The sequence below is a fragment of the Papio anubis genome, chromosome 13, assembly GCF_008728515.1.
Source record: "Papio anubis isolate 15944 chromosome 13, Panubis1.0, whole genome shotgun sequence".
Taxonomy (NCBI): Eukaryota; Metazoa; Chordata; class Mammalia; order Primates; family Cercopithecidae; genus Papio; species Papio anubis.
Genome location: NC_044988.1, coordinates 106,506,899 through 106,529,827, shown reverse-complemented (window position 1 = coordinate 106,529,827; position 22,929 = coordinate 106,506,899). Strand labels below are relative to the sequence as shown.

At 65.9% G+C, this 22,929-nt stretch overlaps 1 protein-coding gene across 1 annotated transcript; it reads right to left on the bottom strand.

Moving 5' to 3' along the window:
* Window positions 1–346: 346 nt before the first annotated feature.
* Window positions 347–22,831, bottom strand: ABCA2 (ATP binding cassette subfamily A member 2). The gene is made up of 49 exons (XM_031654733.1): window positions 21,841–22,831; window positions 17,230–17,333; window positions 16,910–16,912; window positions 15,891–16,002; window positions 15,652–15,815; window positions 15,302–15,429; window positions 14,920–15,030; window positions 14,449–14,667; window positions 13,756–14,123; window positions 13,398–13,557; window positions 12,249–12,377; window positions 11,972–12,139; window positions 11,792–11,888; window positions 11,255–11,428; window positions 11,050–11,152; window positions 10,865–10,979; window positions 10,579–10,769; window positions 10,273–10,423; window positions 9,997–10,201; window positions 9,652–9,816; window positions 9,369–9,549; window positions 9,038–9,250; window positions 8,751–8,947; window positions 8,490–8,672; window positions 7,989–8,182; window positions 7,749–7,869; window positions 7,238–7,474; window positions 6,902–7,108; window positions 6,533–6,635; window positions 6,126–6,442; window positions 5,837–6,050; window positions 5,610–5,715; window positions 5,396–5,507; window positions 5,239–5,299; window positions 4,983–5,157; window positions 4,772–4,887; window positions 4,545–4,692; window positions 4,348–4,471; window positions 4,142–4,268; window positions 3,839–3,933; window positions 3,340–3,529; window positions 3,130–3,271; window positions 2,916–3,050; window positions 2,687–2,790; window positions 2,516–2,608; window positions 2,085–2,187; window positions 1,865–2,002; window positions 1,527–1,733; window positions 347–1,076 (listed from the first exon to the last, which is right to left on the bottom strand). Exons 1-49 carry the CDS (start codon window positions 21,972–21,974, stop codon window positions 1,041–1,043), a joined length of 7,380 nt encoding a protein of 2,459 aa, XP_031510593.1. The 5' UTR covers window positions 21,975–22,831; the 3' UTR covers window positions 347–1,040.
* Between the last annotated feature and the right edge of the window lie 98 nt (window positions 22,832–22,929).

Below are 22,929 nucleotides of genomic sequence, written 5' to 3'. Positions count from 1 at the left end.
GGTCACCTCCTCCTGAAAGCCCTCCCTGTCCCTTCCATGACATGCAGACAGCCCAGCCCAGGCCACTGCAGGCCCCACATGGGCAGCAAGGGCTGAAGGAGGCTTAGAGGGGGCGGGTGGATGGGAAGATGAAGGCTAAGGGGAAGGGGGCCAGGAGCAATCCCTGAGGGTGGGATGGGGGGGACAGTGAACCATGGTGAACCACCCTGCCTCAGTTTCCCTCCTCCAGGCCGACCCGGCCACCCCCACCAGCACCTGTGCCTGAGGGGCAGGGCCTTCTGGAGCACTAACCCACCCGATGGGCCCATCTTCCCCGCCCCTCCCACCTCACACACACAGGCCCTCAGGCGTTTTGTTTATTTATTGAAAACAAACATCTGTGCGCTATGTACAGGCCCGGCTTCCAGGCAGGTGGGCGGGCAGGGGGCCAAGCTGGGTGGGAGAGCGACAGCAGCTGGGGGTAGGGGGGGTTCTGGCCCTCGCCTGGTCAGCAAGGCCAGCTTCTCCATTCCTGCTGCCTGCCAGCTGGCCCAAGCTGATGGCTTCCCGCGGGACAGCCACCTCCCTGCAGGAGAGCAGGGCCAGAGGAGCCTCTTCTCAAAGCAAAATAAATACGCGACTGACCCAGCCCCGTCCACAGTCCGCCCTCAGCGTCAGCCTTCATTGTAGGAATAAAAAGCTGGTTCCAAGGCTGGGCAGGAGAAAGGCTGGCAGTGCCTGGTCCAGCCGGTGTCGCCTTGGGCGGTGAGCAGAGCTAGGAAGGGGCGAGGGGCTGGGCAGATGATGAGGCTTTAAGGCAAAGCAGGGCGAGGGTGTGCGCAGCCCGGGCCGGGTCAGCCTTTGGCACAATTGGGGGCGGCAGCCTCAGTGACCACAGGGCATGGCCGAGTACGGGGGCTGGAGGGCCAGAAGCCCCTTGGTCCTCAATCTCCACTCCAGGGCCTGGCAGGCACTGGGGGACATCTGTCCCCACGGTCGAGTCCCTGGTACAGCTCTGAGTGGTCAGCGGAGCGTATCCTCCCTGGCCCAGCTCTGAGTGGTCAGCAGAGCGTGTCCGTGTTGAAGGACAGCTGGGCCTGTGCACAGGGGAGATCAGGCTTAGGGGGTGTCCTGTGCCACCCCCTTGTGGGGCTGAGGACACTTGTGCTGGCCTGCCCTGGTTCTCCTGCAGGCTGGGCCTGGACGCAGGGTCTCCCCACGAGCTCCCTCTGTGTCTGGGCTCTCCTGGGCCTCTGTCTGCCGAGTCTGGGGGTCACTGACTCTACATTGGTCCCCTGTTCCCGGGCTCTGGCCCCCCCTGCCCCATCCTGGCTCTGTGCCCCTCAAAGATTCCAGCACGTCTGGGCCCTGCGTTTGGTCTCTCCAGGCCTGTCTGCAAGTCTCCCTTGCCCGCTCTGCCCCCTTGACCTCCAGACAGCAAGCATCCTAGGGCCACTTCTCCCCCTACCCTACCCGGGGCTGGAGCCGCCAGGCGGCCTAGGTGCGGTGGGCAGAGCCCTGGGCAGCCGTGAGGGCAGGCTGCTCACCCGCTCCTCCTCAAAGCTGATGAGGCCCTCGTCCTCCGTGTCCAGGTCCTCAGGCTCATCTGCCACAAGTGCCCGGAGCTCCGTGGGGGCAGGCCGGGGCCGGAGCAGGCTGAGCAAGCAGCCAAGAGGGGACTGCAGTGCGGACGGCGGCTCCGTCTCCTGCTGCTCCAGGTTGTCGCTCTGCTTCTTGGCGAAGTTCACGAATACCTGGTGGGTGGGGCAGGCGTGTGGGGAGGGGGCGGGTCTGGGGTAGGGGGATGGGGAGGGGCTGGGCGGAGGGGGGCAGGGCAGGTGGGAGGAGGGGTAGGTGTGGTGCGCAGTGCCCTCAGGGCACTCACGTTGTCCAATGTGGTCTGGCTGACCGAGTAGTCCTCGATGCCCAGCACGCCAGACACCTGCTCCATCTTGCTGAACACCTGGGCCAGCGAGATGTGCTCCGACTTGAGCTGGTACTGCACCTTTGTGTGGTGCCGCTCCTGCAGGGGTGGAGGTCAGAGGCCGCTGGCAGCACCCCCACCCCGCAGCACCCGCTCCGCGACCTCGCCTGGGACCACCCACCTTGAGCATAGCTTCTGGGAAGCTGCGGTTGAAGAACCGCACCACGTCCTTCACGCTCTGGCTGCTCTTGGTCCGCACCGTGATCATGTAGCCATCTCCAAACCTGGCGGGACAGGCCCATGGGCCAGAGCCCTGCACCGCCCGGCCAGAGCCCCAGCCCCCCAGCCTCCCAGCCCCACAGTCCCCACAGGCACCCCAGGAAGCCCCATAGCCTCCCATAGCCCCCCAGTCCTACAGCCCCCACAGTCTTCCAGGCCCCTCCCCTGGCCCCACTGCCCCAGTCCCCACAACCCCAGTCCCCCCAGCTCCCATGGCCCCACAGCCCTGCAGCCGCCCCCACTCCGGGCCCCACTGCCTGGTCCCACCCCTGGGCCCGCCCCAGCCCGCCCCTGGCCCCGCCCCAGCCCACCCCTGGCCCCGCCCTGGCTCACCGGTTCTTCAGGTGCTGAATGCTGCCCAGGCACCGCAGGCGACCGTTCACCATGATGGCCAACCGCGTACACAACGCCTCACACTCCTCCATGCTGCGGGACACACACAGGCTGGCACCAGAAGGGGTGCTGCGGGGTGGGGGCACGGGGGGAGGGTGGGGGCACCCTCACCTGTGTGATGTCAGCACCACCGAACGTCCTGTCTTGATGAGGTCGAGGATGAGGTTCCAGAGGAAGCGCCGGGCCTTGGGGTCCATGCCTGTGGTGGGCTCGTCCTGGAGATGGGCGGCAGGCTCAGCCGCTGCCAGGCCCACACACCCCGGCCTGAACGCTGCCCCTGCCCGTGCTCACCAGGAAGTCAAAGGCCAGGCAGCCGCCCCCCACCCCACCCAGGGCTTACCAGGAAGATGAAGGCTGGGTACCCAATGAGGGCGATGGCCGTGGAGAGCTTCCGCTTGTTGCCGCCGCTGTAGGTGCCGGCCGGCTTGTCTGCGTACTTGGTCAGCTCCAGCTTCTCCAGAGCCCACTTCACCACCTGGCCGGGGAACGCAGATGTCAGCGCAGGCAGGGCCGCCCAGCGCGCTGGCTCCCTGCCCCACCCTGCAGATCCTCACCCGGGCCTCATCCTTCCAGGAGATCCCACGCAGCCGCGTGTACAGCTGCAGGTGCTCCCGGGCTGTGAGCTCGTCGAACAGCGCGTCGCACTGAGGGCAGTAGCCGAGGCTCTGTTGCACCTGGAGCAGCTCCTTCAGCACGCTGGGGACACGGCAGCTGTCAGCGCGTGGGGACGCGGCGGCCCCGCCCACCCAGGGCTCCCGCCGCACCTGTGTCCATTGACGAAGGCCTCGCCCCCCGTCGTGCTCTCGTCGCCGGTCAGCATCTTGAAGGTGCTGGTCTTGCCCGCACCGTTGACGCCCAGAAGCCCGAAGCACTCGCCAGGACGCACACCCAGGCACAGGCGGTCAACGGCCAGGATGCGGCCAATCTTCCGGGACTTGTAGACCTGGCCAGGAGCTTGCCCGCTCAGCGGGGCATGGGGGCATGGGGGCGTGGGGTGCAACGCCCTCAACCCCATCCTGCTCCCACCCTGCCCCTCTGGCCCCACCCCACCTAGGCCCTGCCCCACCTCCAGAGCCCAGGGACCTGCCCACATGCCCCATGGCCCCACCCCATGCAGGCCCCACCCCCAGAGCTCAGGGCCATGCCCACCCAGGCTTCACCTCCACTGCTGGGGCCCCACCCCCCTGGCCCTGGCCCTGGCCCACCCCACCCAGGCCCCACCCCAAACGCCAGAGCTCCACTCCTTTGTCGTGCTCAATTCACCATGTCGCTGTCGCATTCCCCTGAGGCACTTCCGCTGCCGCTCGCTAGCCACGTCCACATCATCCTCCACAGGCTTGGTAGACACAGGCATGCGCCTTGGGGGACAGGATGGACAGCGTCCAGCAGCTGGCCACTCAAGACTGCCCCTCACCACTCAGTCTCACGCCCTCTGCTCTCTTTCCCATCCCCTGTCTCTTACCTCTCTGCCCTATATCCCTGCCCCACCCTGCCTCCCACTCCCTGACCCTTATCCCTGCTCCCGCTCTGCCCCTGCCCCTACTCCCACGCTTATACTCTCACCACTGTGGGTCGGCCAGAGAATTACACATGATGGTCAGGAGGAAGCCCACGACGCCCTCGACCGCCATGGCCACCAGCCCGCGGGTGACAATGTCCCATTCGAATGGGGACTTCATCTTGTCAAACTGGCCTGTGGGGAGCCAGCTCAGGCCTGTGCTCTAGGCCTTGAGGGGCCCCAACCGCCTCCCCCACCCCACGGGCCCCCTCACCAATCTTGGCGTAGTACTCATTGATGTACTCGTTGTAGGCCATCTCCATGAGCCCGTGGCCCAGATTGTAGTTGGGGAAAATCAGGAAGCAGCTTTTCAGGTAACTGTTGACAACCTTCAGGTCCTGCGGGGTGGTCGGGGTCAGGCGCACAGCCTCTGCAGGGCCCGCCGCCCCCGCCATGTCGCCGCCACCCCACCTTGTCGTGCTCGAAGAGCTGTAGCAGGAAGGTGGCCACCGTGGCAGTGATGCCGATGAAGAGATTGATGACAATGAGGAACACGTAGGCCGAGCTGGGGACCTCAAACCAGAAGGAGGCCGGGTACATGATGGGCGTGATGGACCACCTGTGGGCCGGTGGCGGGCAGTGGTCACCAGGCAGCCCCGGCCCCACCTAAGGCCACTCCCTCATCCGCTCCCCCTTACCCATAGAGCAGGAAGAGGGAGAGGACAGCAGGGAAGTTGGTGGGCGATGTGTAGGCCGGCAAGTCGAACACAAACAGGATGATGACGCAGCAGGTAGCGGGGACCAGGTAGTTGAGCTGCAGGGGTGGGGGTGGCTGGTGAGAGACCCAGGGCAGGGCGGGGATGGGGGATGAGAAGGGCCGGGGCACCCCCGTGGCCACGCCGGGCGCACCATGTCCCACACGTAGTTCGCCAGCCAGTAGATGACGGGGTTGCAGCCGCTGACAAACTGCAAGTGCTTCGCCTTGGTGGACTTCTCGGCCACGAGGAAGACGACGAAGCTGGCCGGCACGAACGACATGGCCACGATGATGAAGATGGCGATGACGACATCTGTGCCCTGCAGCCTGGAGCAAGGAAGCCCTCAGTCCTCACGGCCGGGCTGCAGCGCCCACCTGCCCCGCCTCATCCGCACTGGCCACACTTACAGGTAGTCCAGGGAGAGGCTGGCACTGGTCTTGTTCATGGGATGGTTGGTGACGGTGATGCCTGCACACGGCGGGGTGGGGGTGGCAGCTTCAGGCCTCTGCGCCATCCGGCCCAGCCCCAGCTCCTCCCCGCCCGGCCCCGCCTGCACCAGCTCACCGTAAGCTGCCGGGTTGCCCTTGCTCTTGGGCAGGTTGGCACGCAGGATGGCGTTGTTGAGGCTGTTGAGGTAGGTGGGCATGCTGTGATAGCCCTTGTTGTTGTAGAAAACCTGCAGCACGAAGAGGACAAAGGCCCCAGGAGCCCCGTGGGTCTCTGCAGACCTCAGGCGGCGCTACACACCGCGAAGCCCCAGGGCCGCAGCCTTGCTCACCTGGGCAGCCCTGCGCACCGCGATCTTCCGCACCATGGGTGGGGCCCTGGTGCCAAATGAGGCTGGGATGGACTTGAGGACGTTGCCAAAGGTGATGGCCCCATACCTGGGCAGGCAGGTGGGAGGGGCGGTGAGGCTAGGCAGGCAGTGAGGCTAGAGGGACAGGAGTTGAGACCAGGTGGCTGGTGGCCGGCCGCCCTCGCCCACAGCCTCCCCACCCAGCTCACCGGTGCAGTCGGAAGCGGTCAGAGGTGAAGAGCAGGTACTCAGAGACGTTGTGGCCGGTGATGTCGGTCAGGATGTCGCCTGTGACCACCCGCATCTGGGGCGGGTGCCCGCCCACACTGCTGGGGCAGGAGAAGCCGGTGCCCTGCGCGGAGCAGGTGCAGCGGACGGGCTCCCGTACCAGGTGCGGCAGGGAGGGCGCCGACGTCCACATTTCTGTGGGCACAGCGTGGTGCGGTGAGAAGGACCCCTCGCTGCCCCTGCCCCCCAGCCGGCCCCCGGAACCGCTACCTGGCCCGGCAGTGGGTGGCAGCGAGACGTTCCAGGCCTGCGGGTCCTCGTCCAGGGACGCTGGGGAATCAGACGGGGCAGGCGAGGGTGGGGGCGGCACGAAGTTGGACAGCGGCAGCCCCTGCGTGAAGGACTCCAAGCACATGCTGTCGAAGAACCGAGCCGCCAGCAGGCGCGACTCCCCGCTGCTCAGGTTCAACGTGGGCCCCAGAGAGCCGTTGGCCGGAGACTTGAGCACGCAGGTGGCGCCCACCCCCGACGGCAGCCGGAATGTGCTCACGAGCTGCTGGGGGCTGGCGTCGGGTGACAGCCGCAGCCTGCGGGCACCCACAGTGTGAGGTGGGGCTGCCCGTCTCTGCTCCCTCGCCCACCCCACCCACCAAGGCTGCCCCCGCCAGCGGCCTCACCGGTACTCGCGGCGCTCCTCGTTGGCGTAGGGGATGAAGTTGCCACGGGGCTGGGTGTAGTTGTGGTACTGGGAAGGTGACAGGACCAGTGGAGGCAGGTCACCTGGCAGGGAGAGCACGGAGGCCTGAGCAGGTTCTGCCCACTGGCCAGCAGCCCCCAGGCCTCGGTCCCCTTCCACCAACCCCAAAGGATCCACGCCTGGGATCTGGGCCCCGAAGAGGCAGGACTCCCGGATGAACCCCGGCGTGTGCCCAGCCTCAGGTGCGGGGTGAGGCCCAGAGTCAGGAAGCCTGGGAGAGGGCATCCTCAGGGCTCCCGGTGGAAAGGGGGGACATAAGCCCGGCACGCCCGCCCAGCCGGTGGCCTACCAATCTCGGGGACGGACAGAGCCACGGTCATGGCCACGCAGACGAAGAAGGCCGGCAGCAGGATCTGGGAGAAGAGTGCCTTGGAGTTGCGGCGGGCACAGTGGAAGCGTTTGACCAGCAGCCCGTGGAACTGGCGCACCTTCAGCCACCCGCCGTCCAGCTTGCGGCTGCCCTGGCCAACCCTCGACAGGGCCTCCGCCTCAGCCTCTGTGCAGACAGGTAGGGGCTGAGCAGGTGGCTGCACGCTACCCTCTCCCCACTGGCTGCCCCCACGCTGCTCCCCTCTAACCCCGCTCCCCCTCCCCGGCTGCCCTGGCCTCACCCGGCCACCCCCACCTTGCAGGCTGACGTTGTCTGGGTCCTGTGGGTTATCAAACAGGGGGCGGTAGTCGCCATAGACGTCGGCGTAGCCAGCTCCCTCGTCACCACGGGCAGAGCCCACAGATGACGCCGACTGAAGCGATGCCTGTGACTGGGCCAGCTCCGAGCACCGGGCCAGGTTGCCGGCGTGACCCTCCCCAGACACCGTGCCCTCCGCCCCGGGGAGCACGTCCTTCCTGGACTCCTTCACATCTGCCGCAGCGGAAGGGCCGAGGGGATGCTCAGAGTTACTGGCCCCTAGGCCTGCCCAGGACCCCCATGCCCGATCTTTAACCAGTTCCCAGGGTCATACACCTGTCCGGGACCTCTGGCCACCATGACCACCCACCCAGGACCCCAGGCTAACCCTGGGGATGCCACCCAGGATCAAGGTGGCGCCCCCAGACACCAGGCAGGAGTGACAGCACAGGCCCGAGCTGGGACTTTGTGGGTGGGGTGGGCTGAGCAAGTAGCCCGGGCCCCTCACCGGCCTCACTGTTCTCCAGCGACTGATCCTCCTCCGACACCTTGAGGAACACCTCCTCCAGGGTGGTGTCCATCAGCCCAAAGCTACTGAGGTGCAGCGCGTCCAGGCTGCGCTCCAGGTGCTGTGGGGGCAGTGGAGGGGGAGGCTGCGGCAGGGACGCCCAGGCAGGGGTGCGTCCACCTCCACCGCCTGCAACTGCCCCCCAACCCTTAGGCCCTGGCCTGCTTTTGGCCCTCACACCTGGAAGAGGCGCTCGAAAGCCCCCTTCTTGGCAGCCTCACTGGGCAGGATGTAGGAGAGCTCCGTGCTTGTGTCTGAGACCAGCAGGCAGGAGGCCACGTGCTTGCGGATGAACTGGGACACCTGGAGCTCGGAGCAGCTGCTCAGCGGGGTGCGACCTGGGGGGCTGGATGCCAGCCCTGGCTCTGTGGGGGCTGTGGGAGCAGGGAGGAATTCACTCAGGGGCTAGGGGGAGGGACCCCCGATGGGAACCCAACTGAGTCAAGATATGGGCGTTGGAGAGGGCTGGCCAGGCCCCAGCAGGTATCCCGGGCCCAGTGGGTGACGGTGAGGACCCAGCCTCTCCAAGATATGGGCGTTGGAGAGGGTGGGCCAGGCCCCAGCAGGTATCCTGGGCCCAGTGGGTGATGCTGAGGACCCAGCCCCTCCATCGTGGATTCTCAGGTGGGGGTCCCAGGGACGGGGTGGCCCGAGGCCAGCTCAGGCAGCTTCAACACAGACCTTGGGGGCCCCCCGACTCGGCGGGCCGCTTGACCAGCGTGAGGCGGTACCCATCACCATAGGTGCCCTTGAGGAAGAGCGGGGAGCCGCAGCACTTGAGCTTCCCGTGAGAGATGATGGCAATGCGGTCCCCAAGCAGGTCAGCCTCGTCCATGTGGTGGGTGGACAGAAGGATGGTGCGGCCTAGGGCAAGGCCAGACCCAGGGTCAGGCGGCAGGGAAGGCACCGTCTGCACCCCTGCCTGCACGGCACCCCACTCACCCGGCTTGTACTTCAGGATGAGGTCCCAGATGGCGCGGCGCGCGTAAGGGTCCACGCCCGCCGTGGGCTCATCCAGGATGATGGCACGAGAGCCGCCCACAAAGGCGATGGCCACGGACAGCTTGCGCTTCATGCCACCCGACAGTGTCTGCACCAGCGAGTGCCGCTTGTTGGAGAGCTCCAAGTCCTCGATCATCCTGGGACAGGGAGGTGTGGCATGGGGCTGGGGCTATGCACAGCCCCAGGGCCTCTCCCCACCCGCTCCGCCCCACCCTGTGCCCACCCACTTGTCCATCTCTCTGCGGATCTCCTCCTGGGCCATGCTTTTGAGCCGTGAGTAGAACCAGAGGTGCTCCTCCACCGTGAGCCGGTCAAACAGCACGTTGTGCTGCGGGCACATGCCCAGGTTCTTGCGGATCTCATCCATCTCCGTGCGGATGTCGTGCCCATAGATGGTGGCGGAACCCGACGTCGGAGGGAACAGGCCGGTCAGGATGGACCTGGGTAGGTGGGCGGGGTCATGACCCCACGCCCTCTGCAGGGGCCCCACTCTGCCCCTGACTAGGACTCCTGCTCTGGTCAGCAGATGCCCACGGCCTCGCCCCTCTGAACACTCACATGGTGGTGGTCTTGCCCGCCCCGTTGTGGCCCAGGAAGGAGACCACTTGGTTCTCGTAGAGGTTCAGGCTCAGCTTGTTCAGGGCCAGCTTCTTGTCATCCTTGTAGACCTTGGTGAGTTTGTCCACGCAGACTACCAGAGGCAGGTGAGTGGGCTCCTCCTCCATGCCACGTGTCTCCTCTGCACCAGGGCTGTGGATCAGCAGGGTAGGGGCGGCACCAAGGCCACCCAGGACTCCAAACCCAGCGCCCACCCACGCCACCATTCTGGCGCCAGCCTCACCAAAGCGCCGGCTCTCCATGGCACAGGCCTGGTCCTCCTCCATGACACTGAGGCGGGGGGTGCGTGCCCACGGCCAGCTCCACTCCCAGGCTTCTGTCCGCCCACTGCCCAGCCAGTAGGACTTCTGCAGTGGGAAGTACCAGGGCCGGGGCAGCCCGTACATGCCTGGGGGTCGGGGAGGGGAGGGGAGGCTGACCTAGGGCCTGGGGTGACCATCCACCACGTGGGCCATGTGCCCACCCAGGGAGCCACCCGTGCTGCGTCCAGGAGTGGACCCAGAGCGCTGGTCCCCAACCCTGGCTGGGGACCCCGCCTCTCCCCTGCCCTCCAAGGGCTGGCCAGTACCTGGGTGCACAGCCTCGATGTACCATGTGAGGATGCCGTAGACCACGGCGTCCACCATCAGCATGGTGACAGCCAGGAGCAGGTTGAAGTCATCCCCCTCCACTGGGGACTGGCTGAAGGTGTGCCACTGGATGCCCACACCAGCCACCTCGTACAGCGCGAAGTACTTGGAGCCCAGGCCAAAGGCCGTCGTGGACATGAGGGACTGAGGAGGCAGTGGTGTCAGCGCATGGGGTGGCCAGGCAACCCAGCCGCCCGCCTGCCCGCGACTCTCACCGCGATGCACTTCTCGAAGGCCGTGATCTTATCATGCGCCACCTCCTCTCGGATTGCCACATACATATAGGGCACGTAGCTCAGGAAGTAGATGATGCCGCCGCAGGCAGAGGCCAGCTTGGCCTTGGAGTACAGCACGGACACCAGGAAACTGGGTGGGCAGGGGCCATGCGCGCCGTCAGCCACCCACACTCCCGGTCTCCTGGGCAAGCCTCTGCCAGGGTCCAGGGGGCTCCGAGAGGGTGTGGGGTGAGCTTGCTGGGCCAGTGCCTGCCCCAGGTCCCTGCCACCATGGCCCGTGCTCACCAGAACATGATGGTAGCCACGGCATAGACGGCCAGGAAGAGCCAGATGATGACCACGTGGCTGTGCATGAGCACCTGGCCGTACTTCAGGATGGCGGTGAGCGCTGTCACGGAGATGGACAGCTGCACAAAGCCGGTGATGAACCAGGCCACCCAGTGCACCGCGTTGTTCAGGCCCATGGTCTTCATCACCTGCGGGTGGGCCAGGGGCTTGGGGCAGGCCCCGGGGAGGACGCCGCCCCTCCCTGCCAGCCCGCGCCTCCAGGGAGGGTCCCGGCCCGCCGCACCTCCTTGAGCCGGTGCTCCTTCTCCGCCACGATGTGCTGGATGGTCATGGCCACGGAGTAGACCCAGGAGATCACCATGCACAGCGGCATCATGTGCTCGATGACGAACAGGAAGCTGTGGGGAGGCCACGCTCAGGCGCCACTCAGCCCCTGCCCCAGCCCAGCCCCGGGCGCCCGGCACTCACTCATCGCGCGTGTAGCAGGGGTAGGGGAACATCTGCACGTAGCTGCCCGGCTCCACCACGTCGTGCCCCACAAAGGTGTCGATGATGGCGCGTTCCATCATGTCTGTGGGTAGGGGCCGCCATCAGGTGCCGGGCAGGCCCTCCTGTCGTCCCACCCGTCCTCCCCCATGAATCCTGAGGCCGGTCTTCCGGGCCCGCCCCTCACCCTGGATCCAGACGAAGCCGTAGAGGAAGTAGAAGCGGCCGCCAGTATTGGGCCCAGGCCGCCAGTAGGCGCGGCGGATCTCGTTGGTTTTCTCGGTGAAGCTGGAGTTCTGGCGGATCTTATAGTGCACGTGCGGCGGGAGCGAGCCGTCCTTCCGGGTCTGGAAGATCACACCTGGGGCCGGGAGGTTGGGGCGGGGCCAAGATGTAGGGGCGGGGCCAAGAGGTGGGGGTGGGGGCAAGGCACGGGGGTGGGGCCAAGGCGTGGGGGCGGGGACAGGAGGGTCCAGGGAAAGGTGGGGCAGGGCTGGGGTGGGGGCCCCAGGGTAAAGGTGGGCAGAAGTGGGGAGGTGCAGGGAGGGGGAGGGTTGTGGGTGGGGCCGTTTGGAAGGGGCAGGGGTGGGGAAGGGTAGTGGCGGGTGAGGGGGCAAGGCCAGGGCGGGGCCACGGAGTGGGAGGGCACAGGGGGACAAGTGGGGCTGGGCTGGGGAGGAAGAGGTCTGTGGGGGGCTGCGGCGGAGCGGGGAAGGCAGCTCACTGGCAAACACAGTGACGTTGTCCTGGTAGGCCTGGTTGAGCGTGTAGTTGACAATGCTCTCCTCGTCTGGGAAGCCCTTGAAGATGTCCACGCTCACCTAGGGGGAGGGGCATCGCTGGAGCCCACTTGGGCATGCACGAGGCAGGGGGTATGGGGGTTGGCTTGGCGGCCCCACCTCACCTTGGACATGAACTGGATCCAGCCGCAGGCCGCGTTGTCAATGGTATCCAGCTGCTGCAGGAGGGCCATGCCACTGGGCAGCGAGAAGTTGTCCTGTCTCAGGGCCGGCGGCAGCTCATCCAGCGACAGGTTCAGTGCCTCGGGGTGCAGCCGCAGCTCCGCTACGTACTAGGGGTAGAGGAGCAGCTCAGAGGGGGGCCTGCAGGCCTACTGAGCCGGGCAGAGAGGGGCTCCCCGCGCCACCTGCGGCTGCCTCCCTCGCGGGCACCCTTGGCACCTGCTGTAGCCAGTGCAGGTGTTGCTGCAGCCTGCCCTGCTCCAGGAAGCTGCGAATCTCGGCCGAGATGTTGAGCCAGACCTGGGCATAGTGAGTCACGTTGCCCACAAAGGCAAAAGTCTCATTGGCCTGCAGAGGGTGAGGCAGGGGCATGGAGTTTCCTGACGGACGCCCGCCGGCTTGGGGGCTCTCACCCCACTCACCTCCCCAGTGGCTGACCTGTTGCGAACAACCAACCCTCCCCACGTTTTTTTTTTTTCCCCCTGAGACAGGATCTCAGTCACCCACGCTGGAGTGCAGTGGTGCAGTCCCGGCTCACTGCAGCCTCCACCTCCCAGGCTCAAGGGATCCTCCCGCCTCAGCCCTCCAAGTACCTAGGATTACAGGTGCCCACGACCACACCTGGCTAACTTTTTTATTTTTGGTAGAGATGGGGTTCCGCTATGTTGCTCAGGCTTGTCTCAAACTCCTGAGCTCAAGCGATCCTCCCACCATGGCCTCCCAAAGTGCTGGGATTTCAAGCATGAGTCCCACGCCCGGGCTCTCCACACCTTTCTGCAGCGCTCACGTGAAACTTGCTTTGCCCTCCACTCCCAGGGCAGCATGGCCTCTGGACCCCCAACTGCCCAGCTGTGCCCACCAGCTCCTTTGCTGGACCTCTCTCCATGTGTCCCTTAAGCACCCCATGCTCCACCCTCATTTTTCCCACCCTTATTCTAGGGACGCCCCTCTACACCCAGAATTGGCCTCGTCCACAGGCCCTCCTCTCCCAGGCCAATGTCCAGCCCTGGCCTCTGCTTGTTCCAGACAGGACCTCTCACCCAGAACGCAAACTACCCAGCTGCCCGCCCACGGAACACTCTGGAAGGTCTCTGGACACACCCGTCCTCCACCAGCACTGCCCTGGACCGGCCACACCCAGCCGGGGGACCCTGCCGGAACAGACTCTCCAGTGCCTTCCCACAGCAGCCCCTGGAGCTCCCTAAAGGAAAAGCGGCCCCCTGGTCCCCCACCTGCAGAGCCTGTGTACCCGAAGCTGCACCCCGGTACCCCTCCCATGTCAGTTCTGCCGACCCCCTCTGCCCAGGGGTCCCAAGCCTGCAGAGACCTCCTCCCACTCTGCCTGTCAAGTGTCCTAGACCCACGCACCTTGAGGATGACACGGTCGACCTCAGAGCCCGCAGGCGCGTACAGGATTTTGGGGTTGCTGGTCATGAGGTGCACGAGGAGGCCCAGGTTCCGCTGCTCCTTGCTCGTGAAGCCCAGGGAGCTCATGTTGCCCCGCCGCAGCGCCTCGGGCTCAATGGTGCTGGGGCAGGGGACAGGAGGCAGGGCCAGGCCATTAGGGGGCGGGGCCGTGAGAGTGGGAGGGGCATCGGGATGGGGCGGGACTTTGGCCCACAGGGCAGGGCGCCAAATGAGACCTCCAGAGCCAGGGCCTAGAGTCAGGGCTCAGGCCCTGCCCCTGGCTGTCCTCCTCACCCCCATTCCCCTGCCGCCCACCTACCGGTTGTTGCCACACAATATGGGCTGCAGGCCGGCCCAGAGCTGCACGAAGGCTGAGCACTGGCCCTGCAGCGTGTCCGGGGAGGCCGGTGCTGCAGCAGAGGGTGCGCCCTCCTCAGCGGTGGCGTTGGGGCCCACGACTGTCCCTGCCCCAGTGCCATTGGCCACCCCACCCGCACCGCTGGCTGGGGGTCCGGGGGTCCGGCCAGTGCAGGCACCCTGGGGCAGTAGCAGGGCCAGGGCCGACAAGACATCCACATCCTGCAGAACCTTCTGGGCATCCAGCAGGTCCCCCAGAAGCGCCTGCAGCCTCCGTGGGGATGGCGCCTGTGGCGGGGAGTCTGAGCCGTTGGGGGCATCCAGGCCCAGCTGAGAGGAAACAGGCATGTGGGCAGTGAGGAGTGAGATGGACTGCAGGTGGGTGATAGGTCAGGTGCGGAGCTGGGAGACAGCAGCTGGGAGGCACAAGCTGGGGATGCTGGGAGGGAGTCTGTAGCCTGGGTAACGGGAGCCCAGGACAGGAGCTGGGATGGTGAGCAGGGGTGGGGCACCAGCCATGGCGCCATTAGATACCCACCCACAGGCAGCATCCCACGCACAGCCTGGGCCCAGGAGCCCCGAGCTCTCCAAGCAGCCCCAGCCCCTCTTTCAACTCAGGCAGCAAGCAGCAGGCAGTGGGCAGGCATGGCCTCACCTGCTGGGAGACCTTGGCCATGTCCAGCTGGTTCCGGAGCTCATCGGCCAGCCCAGAGAAGCGCCTGGCACGTGCAGCAGCCTGCCCACTGCAGACAGCATCCTGGTAGCCCTGCAGGGCCCCCTTCTGACTCTCAGGCACAGTGAGGATTCGGCCCAGCTTCCCGGAGCCTGGCGTACAGGTGAGCTGTTCCAGGAGGGCAGGAGCCAGCAGCAGCTCCTGGGGTGGGCACAGGGATCAGTGGAGACACAGCAAGGACTTTGTCCCCAACCACCAGGGCCTCAGGCTTCAACCTGCCTGGGTCCTACGACATGCCTCTACCCCTTGTGCCTGCCATAGACCCCTGGGACCCTCCCCCTCTCCCAGGAGGAGCTCCAAGTCACTAAGGGGGCCCTTTCCTCACCCACGGAGCAGAAGCACCCCCAGAGGCAGGCAGCACTCCAGTCCCATCCCACACATGGATGCCCTAACCTCCATCCGGAACAGGGGATTGCTCCCTAGGTGGCTCCAGGGCTCCTGACCCTTGTGGAGGCCGGACTGTGAATCCAGGGCAGACGAGGGACCAAAGAGCAGGTGGTAGACCTGGGAGGTGTGGGGGCGTGGCTCAGATGGGGGTGTGGGGGCGTGGCTCAGATGGGGTGTGGGGGTGTGGCTCAGATGGGGTGTGGGGGCGTGGCTCAGATGGGGTGTGGGGCGTGGCTCAGATGGTGGGGGCGTGGCTCAGATGGGGTGTGGGGCGTGGCTCAGACGGTGGGGGCGTGGCTCAGACAGAGTCCTGAGGATGGCTCAGCAACCAGGGGGCATGGTGGGGGCAGAAGGGAGTGGCCAGGGCTGGGAGCTGTCCTTGCCTCACCTCGGGAGGGTCCACACGGGCGGCCAGGAGGGCTTGGGCTGTGCTATTGGGCAGCGACAGGTTTTGCGTCAGGAAACGCCAGAGCTCCTGCGGGTCTCTGGCCACCGAGTCCAGAGAGAAGGAAGACACTGGACAGGCAGGAAGGCGAGGCTGAGAGGCCGCTGCACCTTGGCAAGGTGTCCCACATGGGCTCGGAGCCGAGCCCAACACCACAGCTCTGCCACTGCAGCCTGCGCATGGCTGGGAGCTCAGGGCAGGTGGAGGGGCCCAGGGTGGATGTGGGTTTCAGTCCAGTGACAGCAGAGCTAGGCCCGCAGCCCTGTCCCCCAACTTCCCTGCACAGGGCACACCTGTGGATCTGTCCAGGTGGCTCCCCGAGGTGCCTGGGCCCGCACTGAGGGCCTCCAGATGCTGGCGCAGGGCCTCGAGCTCTGAGCCCAGGCTGGGCCGCGCTGGGTCGAACAGGTTGCCTTCCTCCACCACACGGTCCAGGCGCTCGAGCAGCTGCGTGACCCTGCACCAGGGCAGATGTCACTCACTGGATGGGCTGGGGAGGGGTGGGTACTCCGAGGGGCGGGTGGGCACTCACGTGGAGTTGGCGTACTGCAGGAAGCCGAACTCGTCCCGCTGGCCTTCCGGGCACAGCGACTGCATGACAGGCAGAATGCCGGCGGACGTCAGGGGCGCCGCTGTGTAGAAGGCTGGCGGACCCACAGGAGAGGGCAGGGTCGGGGTGAAAGGGGAGAGAGAGAGAGAGGAATCCAGAAGGGGAAGGAGACAGAGGCCGAGAGGAGAAATTTAGAGAAAGTCAGGAAGGAGAAGCAGCGTTAGGGAGGAGGCAGCACAGAGCCCTGGCCCCAGCTGGGCTACAGGCTAAGCATTCTGGGGCAAACGACTCCAGCAGGTCAGAGGTCAAAGAGCCACTCACCACCCCTTCTGCCATAACTCCCAGAGCATTCCTTTCCCTTTGGCCAGTGCAGGCCCACGTGCCCTGGCACTCTCCCCCCGAAAACATTTCAGCTGTGGCACTGCCTACAGAGACCAGGGGAGGACATAGGACCCCCTCTGGGCAGTGACCTCTGACCTCTGGCCAGCTGGTTAGCAGAGTGAGTGCAGGAGCCTGAAGGAGTATGAAGGGAGAGTAACCAGGCCGCTCCAGCCCCAGCCCAGGCCAGCCCATCCTCAGCCCAGGCCAGCCCAGCCCAGCCGAGCCTCCGCCCAGGCCAGCCCAGACCAGCCCAGACCAGCCGAGACCAGCCCAGCCCAGCCGAGCCTCCGCCCAGGCCAGCCCAGACCAGCCCAGCCTCAGCCCAGACTCCACCCAGAAGCCGAGACGCCCCACCCCTAGAAGGCAAGGCCAGGCAGAGAGATGCTGCCTCAGCTTGACCTAGGCAACAGTTGTGGCTTTAGGTGGCCCGGCCTCTCACTCCCTACCACAGCCCACTTCACTGCCCACCACCCCCCGTCTGGAGCCAGCTGTTCCTGAGGCCAGCAGGGGGCCTGGGAGGGCTGTTAATGAAAGCGGGGAGGGCGCTCAAGCCAGGACGGCCCGTGGGCCCCCCGTAGCTGCTGCCCAGGCCAGCCAGGAGGAGGCGGCCGCTCACTTACAGACTGCATGCCAGCCGAGGACAAGAGACCATGCGGGGGTGGGGGGGTCAAAACAGAACAGAGGAGACCAGTGAGTGCCCACATCACCAGGAACAGGCATTGGCATCATCATTCGTGGCCACAGGCCAGCCCCGACCTCCACAGCCCAGCCAGGAGGCGCGGCCCAGGACCGCACAGAGGAGCAGGCACCACACCTCAGGGACTCTGGGAACAGGACGCCCATGTGCAGATGTGCACACACAGTGCAGGCGTGCGAGGTGCCGGGAGGGCTCCCCCTCCGCGCTCCCCCAGCTGTGCCCGGGGCCTCCCGCCGCGCTCACCTTCCTTCACGGAGATGGTGGGTTTCTTCTGCCGCAGCCCCAGCAGGATGAAGAACAGCACCAGGGGGATGAAGATCTCGAAGGCCAGGACCCACTGGAAAGGGTGGGCCCAGTGAGGGACAGGACAGACCTGTGCTCGCCCAGGCCCTCCCCAGCCTCCCACAGGACCGGCCCAGCCCAGCCCAGCCAGGACCACATGCTCCCTGGGGCCAGGAAAGGTGAGCACAGGCCCTTCGGGACCACTGAAGGTCTGAGCCCCTTCCAGGGTACTGAGGGTAAGGATTGTCTGGCTCAGCAAATCAGGTTTCTGGTCCCCAGCCCACAGTGGGCCTACCTGCCCTCTGAGGAGCCTCAGGGCCTACCGTGACGAATTGGCCAGCTTGTGGTCTACTCTGACCCATGTATATCCCAGCTCATCTTCTTCCTCCCTACCTCCAGGGCTACCTGGGCAAAATCTTGAGGACCATCTGAGCCACTGGCCCCACCTACAGTTCTCACACTGCCCCAGGTTCACCTTCCTCCCCCTTCCTCCCCACCAGTACAGGGGCCTGGGGAGATGAGGAGGCCTGGCTCAGAGACACCTGGCCTGAGCCCAGGGCCCTGAGCCTCGGAGAAGACCCGGTAAGGGGTCTGACAGCCCCAGTCCCTGAGGCAAAGGCACCTTTTTTGTTTGTTTGTTTTGTTTTGAGATGGAGTCTTGCTCTGTTGCCCAGGCTGGAGTGCAGTGGTGCAATCTCAGCTCACTGCAAGCTCCGCCCCCCGAGTTCACACCATTCTCCTGCCTCAGCCTCCCAAGTAGCTGGGACTACAGGTGGCCGCCACCACACCCGGCTAATTTTTTCTATTTTTAGTAGAGATGGGGTTTCACCATGTTAGCCAGGATGGTCTCGATCTCCTGATCTCGTGATCCACCCGCCTCGGCCTCCCAAAGTGCTGGGATTACAGGCGTGAGTCACTGCGCCCGGCCCAAAGGCACCTCTTTCTGCCCTGTTCCCTCCCCTGACCCGGGGCAGCCAGTCTTGGGCCTTGGAGTTCAGTTTCCCAAGGTCATCTCCTGCTAGCCCAGGCTGGGCACCAAGGTGAGCCCTAGCGGGACCTGCGTGGAGTGAGAAAGAAGCACTTTGCTCACTTCACCTGAAAACCAAGGACTTCACTGGTTCTTGTATCCCAGCCCCCAGCTCAGGGAGGAGGAGGAGCTTGGGCCAGCTACTCTCCGGAGAGCCCTTGGCAGACCAGCCCTCTCTGAGACCCACAGGACAGAGGGGCCCTGCCCTCAAGGGCGAGCACCCAACTCGGAGGCATCCTTTGTCCTCATCCCCATCCCAAAACCCTTCAGAGCCCCCAGTGTGCTGTGTGGTCCGGGCCAAGCCCCCGGTCCCTGGGGTGGGGGCGGCTGCTGTGTTTACTGTGCTTGGACAATAGGGCTCTGTGGCCAGGAACATCATGCTGTGGGTGCCCCATGCCCGCCCCAGCCTGTGCCAGCCTCTACCCACTCCCTGAGCCAGGATAGAGCCCAGGGCTCGTCGAGGCACTGTGCGCACCAACAGGCACCAGGGCAAGGGTGGCTGCCGGACTGGGGCAATGTCAGAGGCAGGGGTCACAGCGCAGGGCGCTAGCCCTGCCCACACCCGGCCTGCTACGGGCGCTGTAACTGCAGCAACAGGCCCAGCTGCCTTCCCCATTGCTATAGCAACGGCCTCGCACGAGCTACTGGGAGGAGGAGGAGAGTCCTGGCTGGCGGGCGGCAGGCGCCACAGGAGCATCTGGTTACAGGCGGCAGCACAGGTCTGGCACGCCCTGGGTGCCCCACATGGGTGCCTCCAGGTGGTCCAACCTCCGTCCCTCAAGACCAGCCCAGTGCCTTCACGTCGCCTGGAGGCCTGGGTGCCCTCTCTGGGCATGACCCCTCCCTGTAGCTCCCGCGTACTGTGTCGGAGGCAGAACAGGTGAGATCCGAAGGTGGCACTGCCACCTGCCATCCCAGTGACTTCATGACAGTGAGCCTGTCCCTTCACCAAGAACAGCCTGTAGCCCAAGGGCAGACCCACGTCCAGCTAACTAAGAGGAGGTAGGTCACACAGACAGGGGAACTGAGGCAAAGAGCTTGGAGGAGTCTGCTAGCAGCACGGAGGTCCTTGGTACCCACCCACCAGACCCTGGGCTCTGCCCAGGGTGCACCCCTGCCCCAGCAGGGCGCATGGCACGCAGGGCCAACCTCTGTCATCCAAGCCTGGCCCCAAGAGTCCAGCTCTGATGTCTAAGATCCTTCCCAGGAAAGCAGGGACCTGGTAGGAGTGTGCCCAGTGTCCAGCCAGCCCCAGCCCCACATCACAAGCCTGGCAAGGACTCCGCCTCCCTGGGGGAAACAGTTCCCCACCTGCTCCAGCCACAGGCTAAGGACCTCCACTGTGGCCCAGTGGGCCCCTGGGAGCCCTGTAGGGTGGGGACCCAGAAAGGTCCTGGGGGGCAGTCCAAACTAGCAGCTGGGAGCCACTCTTGCGGTCAGGACAGTGCACACTTCCCATCTGCTTGCCAGGCGCCCTCATAGGCCACACCGCCTTCCCTAAGCATTGTCCCCACTGGAACAGGGGCCACCATTCCAGCCTCTGCTCCCAGGCCCAGTGGGGACCTTCCTGACAGCAACCTCCGGGGGCTAATAGTAATGCATGCCACACGTCACATCCCTGTTCCCTTGGCCCTGCTTTGCTGTCCCCAGTGACCCAATGCCAAGGACTGCAGGCCTGATCCATGGGACTCCACTCAGCCAGTTCCAGGTGCCTGGCCAGGGCGTGTACCTAACCCAGGCTCCCTGCCAAGGCCAGGTGCCCAGGGGAATCCTGCCAGCCATGGTTATGATGGCCACCCCACCTGACTGCAGCCTCGGTTTCCTGCAGTGCATGTTGAAAGATAAACAGGCAGGGACTGGTGCAGCCCAAGGGGTCCCGCCCGGGCGCTGACTGGGCAAGAGGATGTGTCCGCCTCAGGCCCCCACCTGCTCTGGGCCCTGGCCTGGACAATCCCAAGGGCTTTCAGAAACCCAAGCTGGCCCAGGCCTGGGGCCTGGGAGGTGTCCCTTCCCTTCCCAGGCTGGAGCCAAGCTGGCCAGCTGGGGGTACGGCAGGACACCCATACCCCCAAGCCCCTCGCTCCACACAGGACTTCTGTCCCTGACGGCTGTGTGTCCCGCACCCTCAGGTCCACTGGCTGCCCAGGCAGTGCTGGGAACCTGGTGGTCACAGCTCCAAACTGTAGACCCAGCCCCCAGAGGAGGTGGGGGACCAGGAGGGAATAGCGTGGATCAGGCTCAGGGAGAACTGACCCCAAAGGACAAAGGGGTGCAGAGATTCAGGCTGGCCGAGGCTAGCACAAGGACATTCCCAGTGGCAGGAGGCATGAGGCAGGTCATGGATGTACTTGGGGAGAGGAGTCGCAGGGGAGGGCTGGGAGAGATGCCTGGGACCAACCTCTATGGCAGGCCTCGGCCCAAGGGCAGGGGAGGGGCGGAGAGAGGGAAGGACAGGGTCTCCGCTGGGGCCCCAGAGAGGCTGGGCCCAAGGACCATGGAGACCTCAGGAGTTGGATTAGAGCCCCCGGGGCCTGCCCACTCTGTCCTGGCAGCCAAGGGCCTCCCGCCGGAAGGCCAAGTCCTGGGGCGCCCTTGACCCCGCCCACAGCGGCCCCAGAGAGCGCGCTGCAGAGGGCACGGGTGCCGTGACTCAGCCGAGCACCGCGATGTCAGCTGGACTGAGACCAGGCTGGCGGCCAGGCCACCTCCCCGGAGGCCACTGGCGCCGGCCGGCGGGAGGGCAGGGGAGGCCCGGCGGGGAGAGCTCAGGCCCGCGCCGCCGCCCAGCGCCCGCCGGGAATCCGCGCGCGCCAACCAAATCCGCACGTGGCATGAGGGCGCGGCAGCTGGCCGCAGTGCGCGGCCTCCGGAGCTCGGGCAGGCGCGTAGAATGCGACTCGCCGGGCTCCAGCGCCCAGGCATCACGTTCTTCAGGAGCAACCCAGCTGCGCAGCCTGGTGCAGGAAGCCATGGCGGGGCGCGCTCCGCCATATATTGCCGCGGCCCAGCATCTCTGCGCTTGCCAAAACCGCCGCCCGCCGCGCCGCTGGGCATCGCCGCTTTGCCAGGCAGGGCGCTCAGGCATCGCAGGACGATCCGCTGGCTCCGCCCGGCGGCCGCGGCGACAGCAGCGGCTCTGCCCGCCCGCCCCGCCCCGCCAAAGGCGCCGCGCTCCGTCCGCGCCCGCCAGGAGGCGCCCGCTACCGCCGCGCTGCGCCAGGACCGACCAGGACCGGACCCGCCGTGCGCCGCCGCCGGGAAGCCTCCGGGCCGCCCCTCGCCGGGCGTCACGCGGCAGCGCCCGATCCAGTCAGGACCCGGCTCAGCCCTCGTAGGCCAGGGGACCCTCGGGCGCTGCGCTCTTCTCCCAGAGGCATCTGGCTGCGCCCACCGTGCTGGCGACTCTGCAGAGGCGCCCCAAGCCTTCACTGTCCCCGGGGCGCGCCGAGCGGACGCTGGTGAGGCGCCAGCTCACCCCCATAAAGGTCTCCTGTGTGCCTTGTAAACCAGCACTTGGAGTCCAGGTGGCGCCCAGCTGGAGGGGAGGCAGGGCGGCCCGGTGGGTCGGTCCCGCGGTTCCGAGCAGCCAGCGGAAGGGGGAAAACCCGAGGCCCCAGGAACTCTCGCCGTGGGCGGAGCAGGCAGGGGACCGAGACTGCCCCTGCTGCACGCGGCTCATTTTTCACCCCGTATCCGGGCAAGTCTGTTCTCTGCACGGAGAGTTCGGGGTCAGGCGGTTCTGTGGCTGTAGCTTGGCACCTGCCGGGGCGCCCCGGGGAGGTGGGGCAGTTCCTCCGCGTGGCCTGCAGAGGGCGAAAGAGGGCAGGCTGGCCCCATGGGTGGCTCTGACGGCGCCTCCCAGCCTCAGTTTCCCTACCTGTGAATGGAGTGAAGTAGGGCTGTGTGGTGTCCAGTGTCTGGGCGCACATAGAAGGCTCACCCTCAAGTGAAAGACCTCTGGGGCCACAGCTCCCCCCTTCCAGTTCCTTTGCAGCAGGAAGGTGACCCTGGGCTGGTGGATGAGGATCAGCCTCCCACCCCAGCCCGCAGCCTCAGGACACTTGCTTTTCCCTGCTTAGTCCACAGGGCTAGGTCAGGGCAGGAAGCTACTAGCAGGTGTTTCCCACAAGCCACAGCCATGGGTGAGGGGGGCTTCCTGCCCTCAACCTGCCCACCCCGACCTGGGGTAGGGACAAGCCCAGTGCCCCGGCCCCGGGGGCTTGGCCTGTTGAGTCCCTGGTCAGCACCACCCGTGGGTTGGCCTCCCTCCTCCTCGCCCCACTCCCCACCGGCCGCTCCAGGGGCTCCCTGGCTGCAGCCGCATCCCCAGTGCCTCCCCAGCACTTGCCACCAGAGGGAGCTCCAGGGCACAGGTCAGACCCTGTCACCCAAGACATTCTCCAGCCTGCGGACCTGGCAGATGGACGCTTTCAGCCTGGCCAGTCCTCTGAAGTCCGTTCCCTACCCTTCCCCAACCTTGGCCTGTTTCTGGTTTTTGTTCTGAGACAGGATCTCATTCTGTTGCCTAGGCTGGAGTGCCATGGTGTGATCACGATTCACTGAAGCTTCAACCTCCTGGGCTCAAGCCATCCTCTCACCTCAGTATCCCAAGTAGGTGGGACCACAGGCGTGAC

Coding starts and splice junctions, on each gene's coding strand:
- ABCA2 (XM_031654733.1), bottom strand. CDS start 21,974: ATGAGCCGCGTGCAGCAGGGGCAGTCTCGGTCCCCTGCCTGCTCCGCC. Junction 5,158..5,238: donor AGCCTCTCCCTGGACTACCT/GTAAGTGTGGCC, acceptor TCCTTGCTCCAG/GCTGCAGGGCACAGATGTCG. Junction 3,051..3,129: donor CCTGGAAGGATGAGGCCCGG/GTGAGGATCTGC, acceptor TTCCCCGGCCAG/GTGGTGAAGTGGGCTCTGGA.